The sequence below is a fragment of the Homalodisca vitripennis genome, chromosome 1 (assembly GCF_021130785.1).
Source record: "Homalodisca vitripennis isolate AUS2020 chromosome 1, UT_GWSS_2.1, whole genome shotgun sequence".
Classification (NCBI taxonomy): domain Eukaryota; kingdom Metazoa; phylum Arthropoda; class Insecta; order Hemiptera; family Cicadellidae; genus Homalodisca; species Homalodisca vitripennis.
In genome coordinates, this window is record NC_060207.1 from 32187116 (window position 1) to 32200807 (window position 13692).

The window sequence follows — 13692 nt, forward strand, 5'->3', positions numbered from 1 at the left end:
ATTATATGTCCAGTGCTTTTGTACGGATCCGAAACGTGGAGGCTAAATAAGAAGGATGAGAAAAAGCTTCTAGTTTTCGAGAATAGAATTTTACGTAAAATTTATGGGCCATCATATGAACAAGGGGTATGGAGAAGAAAACATAATAGAGAAATCAGGGAGCTCTACAATAGTACGGATGTAATAGGAGAAATAAAGTGCAGAAGACTCCGTTGGGCAGGCCATGTTTTGAGAAGAGAAGAGGAATGCAAACTGAGGAGGGTAATGTACGGTAACCCAGAAGGAAGACGACCCCGTGGGAGACCGAAAGTGAGATGGTGGAACCAGGTGAAGGCTGATATGGAGAAGGTGGGCGCTTCAGAGGAAGATGCAGAGGACCGTTCAAGATGGAGGAGCTTTGTTGGTGCGGCTAAATATCACCTCCGATATAAATGGCCCTGGGAGTAAGTAAGTAAGTAAGTAAGTAGTAAGTATTTTTATTATACTTGTAACAAATTTTACACTTTCGCTAATTTTCAGTTTAATTTTACAGACTTTTGATTTTCATATTTTAAGTGAGTTTTATCTGCCTCAGGTGGTGCACAAGTTATAATATCCACAAACTGAAATAATTTGTGAATAGATAGACTTCAATACTTTTCAGGAAGCACCACATGACTTTTTCTTAACTGGGCACTAACCCACACACTTTAGTTAACTAGCTTTTATAATTATCCATTATATTGTCATTACTGATACTGCATGTAATTAAGAATACACAGAATATAGAGGGTTAGACATGACACTTGCTGCTTATGAAAATCAGCCTCAAGTATATGACATATGCTTAAAGTAAATTAAAATACACTACCAAAATACATAATTGTACGGATAAACCACATCATCGATTATATTTTAATTGTGTAAAAAAATAAGTTCCTTTCTATAACAGAAGAATAAATATACTTTAATATCCCTAAAATAAGATAATATATTTTAGATAAAATGATAAAGTTTACCTTAAGATTTAAAAATTTAAGGGTTTATTTTAATTCTCATTAAAATTATTAGAATATAAATCAATATTATTATAACATATTTGTAATAAATATTATTACAATCATACAAGTTTTCTAATTCATACTGCATTGAAACGTTAGAAAAACTGAAATTTTGAAACATTATAAGCATGAAAGACTTGATTTTTTTTAAATGTATCCAAGCACATTCCATTCAACCAATTTCCTAGCAGAGGTCACAGTAGTAGTGAGTGATGAGACTCCCAATATATGGTTCTGCGCCACTCTGTATCCAAAAAGTTGTGCAGTACAGTACTTATATTCTACTCCCTATAAGTAACCTTCAAATAGATGGAGTTTTGTGGGTCTTGATAGACAAAGTTATAAATACTTCAGAATCACTAACAAAACAGTGATTGCACCACAACCACACAAATTTTTTGATAATTATCTAAAATGTAAATAAGATTATTATATCAAAATATAAGGAAAGCCCCAACGAGAATTTGTATAGGAAATTTTACTTTGGTATAGTGTTTATTTTAGTTGTTCTTAGTCAAATAACAAGTGGATAAGTGATAGTATGTATTTACTATCTGAATGTTAATATTGTCTTACTCTTCCGTACATTAAAGAAACATTTTTTAATGTACTTTTAAATCTTTTCGGTGTGAATTCACTAACCTGTTACGAGAAGAATAAGTTTATACCTAGTTATTATTAAATTACATTTATTCCTTAAATTATATATTGTCAATTTTGTCAGAACCCATAAAAAGGAGCTATAGCAGGCTTAAAAAACGAGTTACCAGAAAAGAGACCAGAACCGGTGGCAGTTCTGACCGGTTCCATTATGTTGGGTTCAGGTTGAGTTGGCTCCGACAGCTCAGGGAAAACCAGCTTTTGTAATAGTTCAAAGGAAAGATACTGAGTCTTAGTTCTTGTCATACTTTTAACATTTCTCATACATTCTTCATACAAAGATTGCTGTATAGCTTTAGATGCAGTAAGTCCTATTCTGAAAAAAAAAAACATGACAATATAAATGGAAGTTACAAAGTTATAAGTTTTTTGTCATAAACTTAATATTTTTCTTACATTCTTCATAGTTTAAGATGCTGTAAATATTGTTATGAAAAAAAAAAACAGAAAATTATTAAAAATCTTTCATTTAGTTTAACAATCCCATATAGACTTAAAAACCAGAATTGTTTGCTGAACTTTACGATCATAAGGATCACTATAGGAATATATTATTGTTTAATGATTTAATTACAGAATATTCTCCAGTGAACACAATCATGAAAGAGATGTATTTCCAATGCTATAGTTGGTTTGTAATGTTGTTTTAAATTAATATTTGGATAAAATAGTTAAACAGCTATGTTAAAATAAATAGTTCCACGGCCTGGATATATATTATTTATGCAAGAATCAATGCTAGAATGGATATCTAATTTTCTAGTTTAATTTATTGTTTTGGTCTAGTTTCAGGAATTAAGAAGTATAATCCAACATAACATCCACAATTGTACAACTATAAATGTTGTGTGATTGTCAATATATCCTATTAACCATAAAAAAAGCTTTGAGGATTGCTATGAAGTCAAAGCTGTAAGCAAAATTAAACCTTGTGATAATATTTTATGAACAGATTAAAAATCTAAGAAATTACGAATTGGCAGATCAACTCATACTACAATCTAAGCAATCATATGAACTATATTATTGTATTATTGTATGTATTGTATTATTGTGTTCCACTTGACTCCTAAGGTGGAAACATACCTAGATATAAGTAATTTAGCAAAATATAAAATTGCATTACATATAATTTTTATTTGTAAATCAATAACCTATCAAAATGTAAAAAATATCAACATTTTTATTCGCCTTTAAGAATTTGTGTTATAAGGTATTTTTTCTTATGTTTGTTTATTTTTATATAGTGTTCAACTTTTATATTAAGACTTTAAAAAGCTATTAATACAAAGAAATACTGTACATTTTCAAACTGTTATGAATAAATATATATTTAAAAAAAACCATTCTTTCCTAGACTAGTGTCTGAAAAATAACATGACTTCTATCACACTTATTTTTAAACCTATGATTTTTAAAATATGATTTGAAATGTTGCATGAACTCAGCAAAGGTTTTTTCTACTCTTACTCTTATAATGGAAATAGATTACAAGCAATGGAAGTAAATGCTTTTTGACTGAAGCAGTCTTCTCAAGCCTACGTGACATATTTTCTTGATCTGGGTAACAAAGCAAAATCAACTATAACACCAAAAATATCTTGGACCAGAAGTAAATTATAAATTGTGGAATAGACACTTTTTGACCATAGTATGCCTCTTAGTGCTAAGTATATGTATATATTCGTAGTACAAAGTAACTTCATTACATGTGTTGATATGTTACTGAAAAATGTAATGTAATTAAACTTTAAAATATACTCTGTTTACTAATTTATTTATTCTGTTTTTTTCTTTTTACCAACACGGTTATGTGTAAGAAAAATGAAACCAGGATCAGTTCCTTCACAGACAAAAATCAGGACTACCAATGGTATGATGTTTACATTTACAATACTGATGAAAGAGGTAGAGTTTCTCACTAAATTTTCTCAACTCTCTAGTAAACTAATTCGACTGTTATTATGTATACTTACAGAACAAAATCAAATTGTGTCATCAAATGGCAGGAAAGCCTTCATTAAACAGCCAGCTATAAATGTTACAATTAAAATATCAAGAAATTTGAGTTTTAAGTATATAGATTGCTTGATCTAAACTAGATTAAACCAAATCTAACAGAGACAGAAAAAAACAAAATAGGTAAACTTTATTTAATTAAAAAAACTTCATAATTTTTTTACTTACTTAGAGCTGCCTTGGAATCTGCTGTTTGAGGAGTCAGAATGTAATCGGGTTGTTGAGCTTAAATGTTGGAGTCTGCTTTCATCAGCTTGTTTTTCCATATCCTAAAATTTAAATAAACCATTTTTGTACATTATTATTATTATTTAAAGGTATAGGCATGTTTATTACTCAATACTAACAATCTCATATTGTAAATAGTTAGTGGATATAAACTGAAAGGATTAAGAGACATGATATACTAAATGAAATGCTATAAAAGGATATAAAATATTACCTTTACTTTTAGTTGACTTTTAAGTGATTTGTTTTCCCTTAAAAGACGACTTCTTTCCAATTCAGTTTCCTTCTTGTGAATCTCCAGCTTTTCCATAAGGGTACATTTTAATGTAGCCATATCTTTCTCCAGGCGTTTATTCTTTTCTCTAAGTATAGATGCCTGCAAAAAGTATTAAATTCTTTAAAACACTATAATAATGAATATTTTTTAAACATTCTCATTTTCAATTTGATGTGTTTAAAGCTGTAATGAATAAACTTTAATTTTTTTCAATTTCATCTAATACACAATACAAATTAATTTGTGGTTTTATTTGAACGTCATCACACATGTTTAGTGCAGACCGCAAGCATATGCGATCTAGTAGCATCAGTTTGAACTACTTCCAGCAATATTTTATATTGTTACAAAGAGGACATTGCATTTCTCATTTTTGTCTTCCCAGAAAATGTTTTCTTCTTATTCATCTGTTTATAGAAATCAAACAGTTGGCTCAAATCAGCTATATTGAAACACCACATGCTCTGTTGATAATTAGATATTGATTTTGTGTCTCATAACTTATGGTAAAACAATAATTGTTTTGTAAAAGTTTTGAGTCAGCACAAAATGTATAGGTTAGGTGTATGGATGTATAGGAAGTTTTGGTTTAAATACTATTCCACTATACAGGAAGTGTAAAATAATAACGATAAAAAAGTGAATTAGTAGGTGTGTGTTTGTGTTTGTAGACTTAAGCCTATGTGTGAAAGTTATTCGTTTTTTGCATAATTTTAACAATTTTTGGTAAGTGTTGCATTATTTCTGACTTTTAGACATTTTTGTACTATTTATACTGAATTTAATTATAACTAAAGAATATCATTATACGCTCATTAGTAGGAAAAATATTTGCAGCAGGTTCTTGGAAACCTCACGTTGAAGGGTTAAAACAAGATATCACATTCCCAATATTACCAATGAAAAATTAATTAACCACATACCAAAATCATTGAAAGAGCTCCAGATGAATGTGTTAAGAGGGAGGGAATCGATGACTCCCTGTGTTAATCAGTCCTTCTATATAAAATCATTGATATATTTCAGAATCAAAGTAACCTTATATTTTCTGAATTTAAGGCCGCTACTAGCTGAGGGTAACTTATGGTGTACACCAGGCAGAGATCACTTCTGGCTGGTTTATACCTTCCAGTTGAACCTACCGCTGGGCACAGCAAAAACCGATGTGTCACTTAAATCTGGGCAACCTTATGGATGTCCAGGAGTGGCACATCACTAACCGCAAATGTCGAGATTCTGGGGTTCAAGGGCAATTCGATAGGTCTAGTCTACTGAGGGAGATGACTGTTGAATTTAGGGGGGTTTGTTCCCTAATCTCAGAGGTTTTTTGCCTCAACAAAAATGTGCCACCCCCTGCCTACCTTGCCCCTGCCTAATTCTTCCTCGTGGATCTTGATAGGAGGCAGTCCCTACACTCTAACTTACCCATCCAAAATATCCTGTTATATCCTGCTAAAGTTCATATAGGACTAAGTGCAATTTATAAGCTTCTTGTCCTAAGAGAAAAAAAACTTGTGGTGTAACTTCATCTGTTATTAGTTTACCAATGGATTTGCTGGTCATTTTATGAGAGTACCCTATTATCCAAAGGTGACACAACCGAGTGACCAGTTACGGACAGTTGCCAAGCTCAATCACAAACCGGGTAACATTTTATTGATCAGAATTGTTCTGGGGCGTAGGGGTAAATCCATTCTATTTGCCAAGTCATTAGTAATAAGACTGTTTCTGCACATGCATGCAAAATCAGCTGTTCTCGCTCTTTCTCCCAACGTACACAAGTCATGTACTATATTGTTTACTATCCTAATCTCAAATCAAAACCACTGTCATGGTTGCATTGTACTTTAATGAGAACTGTTGAAGTCTCTAAGCTAAAATGAATAGTGAAGTTAGCATCAATAGGGAAAAGATGAGAGAAAATTATATTGTTTTATGTAGCCTAGCAATTCATACAATTATGGTTCATGTTAATCATAAGAAAAATCTTATTAGTGTACGGGCACAGGTCATCAAACAGTCTGTAATATTGTCTTGAACTTAATCTAAAAAGAAACATTAGATGTTTACGCATTTTCCAGACTCTTCTTCTTTTCTTCCCATAACCAGACCCTCGTCAGTCAACACCATTTTTGCAACCAACTAAAATGCCATACTTTAATGTTACTGTGAGTAGCATGACCAATGACAGAGTATAATTTTGCTGCAGTAACTAATATGTCACTAAAATGCCCCTAGATGCATCAATAGTTCTGTGGCTAATAGCGACCTTTTGTTTGGCGCATTATACAAATCAATGTATAGAATAAAGTTAATATATTTCTTGATTCTATTGCTGTTTCTGAAGAATATGTTAATAAAACAGTTTGTCTTTAGCCTGTTATCTAAAAATTCTCTTTGATGAAACTTGCAATTAAGTTTATTTGTATATTCCATTTTAAGTTTGATTCCTTTGATTCCATAAAAATATTTACAAATATAATTTTAGTACTTTAGTCAATACTTCCCTTATAGTTCTCACGAGTTTTTCTCTGTTTAGATCCAATTATTTTTTACCTAAACACCAATTATTTACTACATAATTGAAGGCTAGTATGTACTTCTACTCATTTATAGTTATCACCTATATATTATGTATGTACATAAGCTATATGCAACTAACATTGGTTTCACATAATCACTTGTATATTTATATGTTATCTATTTCATTAACACAAATTGTAAAATTTCATCATACAACACAGGATTTTCATTACCTCTCCAGATGATTTTGCAAGGGTCTCCTTCAGACGTTTATTTTGATCTAGTATTTGGGAAGAACTAAGGCCATTGGTTGCTGAAAAAACAATTCAATAAGTTTTTTTAAGATAAAAATACATGATTTCTTTGACCTAAAAAAATAACATTAACATTTTGAGTAGACAGAGCAAACCTCATCCCTTCAAACAATCACTAGCAATTAAATATTAATTTAATTTTTATCATTTACAATCATGAAGAATATTCAGGTTATCCTACTATTGTTCTTACAGTTTTTAATATTTCCAAAGGGTTCAACATAATGTCTATAGAAAGTTTTGATCGTTATTCATTAAAATTCTATAATTTCTAAGCGATTCAAATTAAACTTGGTACAGAGATAGTACCTTTACATGGCTTGTGTAGGTTTGTCAGGCAATCTCAACCAATAAAAAGTTAAAAAATGGCAGTTGTACAATTTTTTAATTTAAAATATTTTATAACACAGACCAAAAATGTTATGTAGTTTAGAAACTTCAATCAATTAAAAAAAAATTATATACTTGTAACACATTTTTCAATCTCCTGAATGTTTATGACAGATATTCAAAGTTTGGAAAAGGGATGCTTATATCTCAGTTATTACGTATGCATTGTAGAGCTAAACGAGTGTTTTAGAATTCTCAGGTCATTTACAATATGTATTGCTATGTCCTTTTCTTATACCTCGAAAGGGTTTAAAATTTCATACGTTGGAAAAAGGAGTATGTCAGTTATTGTGCAGCAAAATATAAAGGTGTAGAATGCTTAGGTCATTGATAACAATATTTTATTTACATGGATTTTGACAATATTTTGAATTATTTCCAGCTAGCTGGTATACAGTATTTTGAAAAGTGAAAATGTTTTTCCATACCTAGATGAATTGCAACTGAACAGGTCCACGTTTTTAGAAACAATTTATTTGATGAAAATGTTTTTTGGCTTTTAAAGTATTATGAATAATTAAAAAAACAACCATAGTGTCATACCATCAGTGTTGTAGACTAATATCTTAATCTTGTTTGAATTTTGGGATAATAGTAGTAAGTGAAGTCTTCTGACTAAACCAGAAATGACATTTTAAATTTTAAAATGGTGACCCTTTTAAGACTTTAATGTCAAATTTAATAGAAGTTACGAAAAACTACTGAGAAAAGATAAAAGGTTTTTTTTTTATTTGATAAAATTAGAGAGAAATTCTTACACTATATAAAAGTTTATGCATACTAAATTCTCCATGAGTTTTGGAAATTTTTTCCAGTTACCATCATAATACAATATTTACTTTGAAATTCTGTACTAAAAATTTCTGGTTTTAGGTTTATTTTGTATATAAAATCGACCTATTACAATTGTCCTCATGGTACCACTTACTGGAAACTTCACCAAACAGGAGTTTCATAGCTCAAAACCACTCCCTATTCAAAAGTGTATCTATATATGTTATATAATACGGTTTCTACAAACAATAACTGTCCGCCAAAATTGCCCAAACAAGTTGAAACTTGATGAAAAGATTGACATTATAAATATCTCAGCTAAGTTTGTTGGGTAGCCTGGTACACCATTTCGTTTCAAATTCCTTAAAACTCTATTATTTATGGATATAGAAAAAACAAAAAGTGTTCTGGAATGTTTGTAAAATTTCCCAAACATTGTGTAGTATAACATTTTTGTATCTCAAATGCTTTTCAAAATATTTATTACATGTAAATCCCATAAGAATTTGTCAATCGCCAAGAAGTAGAGAAAGGAATGCTGAAACTAGTTCTAATGTACAAAAATTTTTATTATTACAATCAAACCTCAATATAACAAATTCCTTGATATAACGAATTTTTCTAAATCCTCTAGAAGTCTCCATAAGAATAAATGTAAATTTCACCTCTACATAACAAATAAAGCATACTCACAACCTCGATATAACGAATTTTTAGTAATCCTGGAAAAAATAAATCACCCTCGGTATAGTGAATTTTTCTTTGTTAGAACCTCTTGTAGCGAAATTCACCTCTATATAATGAATTTTCCACGACTGCACCTTGTTATAACGAAGATTATAGCATAAGATTTTTAAGTTTTGTTCAGGTCATGTTTGCTTTTAAACTTTTTTTAATGTGTTTTCAAAGTACATAGCTACTGTATTACAGTTCTTCTGTTTTACATACTGTATTCTTAATTGAAACAAAATAATAAAAATAAAGTTTCATTGTTCCAAATTAAATGCATTTTTATTTCGTTTTACACACTATTTAAATACAGTACAGTTACGATTTCACAACGTTTTAACACGACCAAGCCGATGGTCTGAGAACCTCGATGTAGCGAAATTGTACCAAACCTAAACAAAATCAAACGAACCTCATTATAACAAAAATACTCATTATAACGAATTTTCTGTCCGGTCTCTTGAGGTTCGTTATATTGAGGTTTGACTGTAATACCTCGACTATGTTTGTTGGCCACAAAGAAGTATGGAAAGGAATGCTAAAACAAGTTCTAATGTTATATAAAAATTCATATTATTAATATCTCAACTATCTTTGTTGGCCAGCTTGGTATGCTATTTCGTTTCATTATAGCGGCTATTCAATTTAAAAAAAAATCACAACTCTGTTATTTACAAACCTAGAGAAAAAATAAAATAAGTGTTCTGAAATGGTTATAACATTTTTAAACATTTTTTTATAACAACTTCTTTTGTATATGGAACAGTTTTCGAGATATGGAGTAAATGTATATTCCACGAGAATAAATAAATGACATTTCAGTTATTACAAAACCTATTTACTTTTTTCGACTGAGCCGGAAAGAATATTTAGAACTTTCCCATTTGTGATATTGAATGTTAAGACAAGTTTTTCATATAAAGACAATTTTTTTAAACAACATAAATATAAGTATTAAAGGAGTGCTATTGGTAAAATTATGTATACAGTAATTATTTTTTAAACTTATATTTTAAATTGTAAAAACAAACAAGGAAGTGCTTGAACAAAATTAAAATATTGTAATGTATGAGCCTAATTGGTTAAGTTGGAATGTAATGTTTCCTAGAGTTAATTTAAAAACATTATTAAACAAACCCCATATACAATATAGCCTACAGAGTACTATACAGATGCCCAAAACATGTCATTTTTCAAATGGAATAAAAATATTATGAAACAATGTAACAATAACCTGTTAATATAAATAGCTTGATACTAAATAAAACTAATGAGTGATCTGAATTTATACAGACCTCTTTCATCCAACTTTTGGTTGCTGAACTCAGAAGAAAATGAACTAGATGATGGCCAGCCACTACTGGCCGTTCGGCGGAATTTGGTACCAGTCTTCATTTCAACTTGAGGTTTTTTTATTTCAACTTGAGATTTTTTTATTTCAACCTAGATAAGTAACACAGTAGTTTTTTAATTAATAACAAATGACTATGACAGAATATAATGTTTATGATTTTAAAAAATATCACTTTTTGTATGTAACAATGTCGGTATTGTAATACAACAATTTTTAAGTTCACAGTTGTTTTCCTTCTATATTAATATTAAGAAATAAATACAATTAAATACAATCTTGGAGATACAGAAAGCATTTCCAATAAAAAAATCAAAATTTATAAACTGTTAATCATAAATTTTGAATTTATTTGTTTATACCCATGTGGTCTTCTCTCTCTTACAAATCTATTTTTAATTATATTCTAAAATCAAGCTTGATGATTAAACGTTAATTTTAATTTCTAGTGACAGAACTGTTCTTAAATTGAAATATGTGTAATAAAACTTCTTAGGATAATTAGGATTGATTTTTTTTAGCTCCAAAAGTTTCTCTATTTAAGTGGTTTCAAAGTGATTTTTAAAATAAATTTTTATATAAAATTGTGTAGTTTTTTAAGTGCTATAGATTAAAATGGTAGTAAGTTTATCCACTATATTTATTATAAGTGTGAAAAATTTCCAAAACATTTTATTAACTTTGTTGGATCTGGCATAATTGGGTGAAGTTAATAAAAAGTAGTACTTGCTTCGTTACACTGATTTTGAAGCAATTACTTCGTTTCAAGTGAATAAAAAAGAAAGCGCTACCAAAGGGTAGTACTAGCTTCATATTTCCGGACCTCGTAGTATTTGCTCCAGATTCATGTGAATAAAACCTAGCAACTACTACCTTGCTGTAGTAAACTGCTTCGTTTTTGTGGAGTCTGGTGTAGGTCAGACTTCGTTTCAGTTCAGTCGGCATCATGGCGATGTTCATGCACGTTCGTGAACGTAAGTTATATCGTGAGCGTCGGCACGTCAGTGACAAAAACAACTTTTACGGTTTGAGGATGAAAGCATTAATTTTTTGACCGCTGAATTTCTGCCTGAAAGTGATGAGACAAGAGGAGGGGCTTTGACACCAAGGGGGGAAAATGGAAATTTTTTTACGTGCTGTGGCTGATCCAGGATTTCAAATTGGAGTGGCTGAAGATGTCGGAGTTGATCGCTCAACGGTTTGTAAAACCTTTCACTATGTTATGGACTGTATTACTGACCGAGCACATCATTGGATTAAAATTTCCGAATTCAGTGAGAAAAATAAATGATGCTCAACTCTTGTGGCAGACCCGTTTTAGGCTGCCTTCGGTTATTGGTGCACTTGACTGTACACAGATTGAAATTCTGAAACCTAGATTGTTTGGTGATGAATATGTGTGCCGGAAAGGATACCCGAGTATAAACGTGCAGGCAACTTGTATCGACCGAACAATTCACCAGCATCTGTGCAGAATGGCCGGGTAGTGTTCACGACTCGAGAATTTGGAGAAATAGCCAGGTAAGAGAGGTTATAGCCAGATATGATGGGGCTGCTTGTCTGTTGGGAGACTCGGGGTATGGCATTTCACCTTGGCTTATTACTCCCTTCAAACCTCCCCGCAATCAAGACGAAATACAATTTAATCGGCTGCACGCTCAAGAAAGAGTTATTGTTGAAAGAGTTTTCGGTCAAGTTAAAAAAAGGTTTCCTATAATAGCAAACTGTGTGAGGATTTCTCTGGAAAATAATTCCCAAACTCATTGTAAGCTGTGCAGTTCTACATAACATAAGTAAACATTTGAATGATAACTTTGACTATCAGCTTGAAGAAAATCCTGCCCTTGAAGAAGAACAAGAAGAGTTAGCTGCGGAAGAACAAATAGAAAAATGCTGTAACAAAAACTCGAGGTGTTGAAAAGCGTCAAAAGATTATCCAAATTCTGTTTTAAATAATACTTGACATTTTTATGCTGCAAAATGTATATTTAATGTAATTGATGGTTTGTTTTAGTTGATTTTTAAGGCTTGTTTAGGCGTCTGTTATTATTTCATACTTAACTTTAATTTTATCGAGCATATTTGTGAAATCTGAAGTTAATATTTTGCATTATTGATGTACTCTTATGTTAAAATGTATGTTGTTCTAAAGTATTATAAAAAAAAATAAAAAATAAAAAATATATATATGTATGTATTCTTTGTTTAAAGTTTGTAATTGACGATGGATGATTTGAAGGAATAACAGGATTGCGGGACATTTGCCATCTTTAAATGTTACAATAAATGATAACACTACGTTTCGAGGAATGGAAATCATCCTCTTTTTCAGGTGTAAAAAAACTTAAAACATTAAAATGTGGGCTGTATTTTTGTCACGTTTTATTATCAAGGAGGTGACATCAGGTTCTATTTACAGGTTAATTCTATGTTTAAAGTTAATTGTTGACGATGGTTGATCTGAAAGGAATTAAAGGAAATTCCGGACATTTGTCATCGTTAAGTGTTACAAATTAAAACACGACGTTTCCAGAACTGGAATTTGTTCTCTTCTGCAGGTAAATTAACTAAAAGATTCCAGTTTTCTAAATGTCTTGTTTAATCGACGATCGCAGGCACACATGATTTTTATAGTTTTTTTGTTTTAATTATTATTTTTTTTATATAATTTTTTTGTTTTTTAAATATTATTATTTTTTTATTTATTTATTTTCTTTTTATATGGGGGGATAGGATTTGGAACTTACAACAAATTATTTATTAATCAAACAAAGAAAATAAGTCTTCCGTGTCAGTTGAAGCATCATTGACAGTCTTCTTCAAATTGTTTAGCAATATTCTTTCTTTTTCTATCTGGATTTTTTGGAGTTCCATTTGTTGCAGCAACACTGCACGCTGTAATTGCGGAGTGGACATATCCCTTGTTTCGGTCCGTTTCTAGCATTGACAGCCTTTTCGCTCCTTTTCTCACAGCTACCACAGGCTGCTTTGATGTAATCACTGAACAACTTGGCTGGTGTTCTACTTCCATGTTATCAGCTCCCTTTCTGTTTAGATGAGGTTGTGTTTTTAAGCAGATTCACCTTCACAAATTCCTACTGAAGCAGCTCCTGGCACCTTTTTTAAAAACAGGATTTTCTTCTTGTGTAAGGAGCAGTAAGAACTCTTTCTCCCAGTCTTTAAGTTTAATTTTTTTTGTTTTCCAGTTGCTGTTCTATCAGTTTTTTTTCTTTATTTTTGTTTTCATGTTGTTCAGCATTTGAGAGTTGCGCCGGAGTAACTATTTTTCCCGGTGGCTTTAGAATATTCTGAACAATATGATATCCCAAGCTTTCTTCTTAGCACACATGACACTTGGCACTTAGACTTTTCTACGACAACTGAATT

General features: G+C 30.8%; 1 protein-coding gene across 6 annotated transcripts in view; it reads right to left on the reverse strand.

Annotated features, from left to right (window-relative positions):
• Positions 1-13692, reverse strand: part of LOC124359444 — a 47477-nt gene that overhangs the window by 24080 nt on the left and 9705 nt on the right. For 4 of the 6 annotated variants that reach the window (XM_046812214.1, XM_046812190.1, XM_046812223.1 and 1 more), the window contains exons 2-6: positions 10250-10397; positions 6981-7060; positions 4162-4323; positions 3888-3988; positions 1808-2016 (exon numbers count right to left, since the gene is read on the reverse strand). In XM_046812214.1, coding sequence (XP_046668170.1) covers positions 1808-2016; positions 3888-3988; positions 4162-4323; positions 6981-7060; positions 10250-10397 — 700 coding nt within the window. The remainder of the gene's footprint in view (positions 1-1807; positions 2017-3887; positions 3989-4161; positions 4324-6980; positions 7061-10249; positions 10398-13692) is intronic. The other 2 variants (XM_046812205.1, XM_046812199.1) reach the window with 2 other exon arrangements.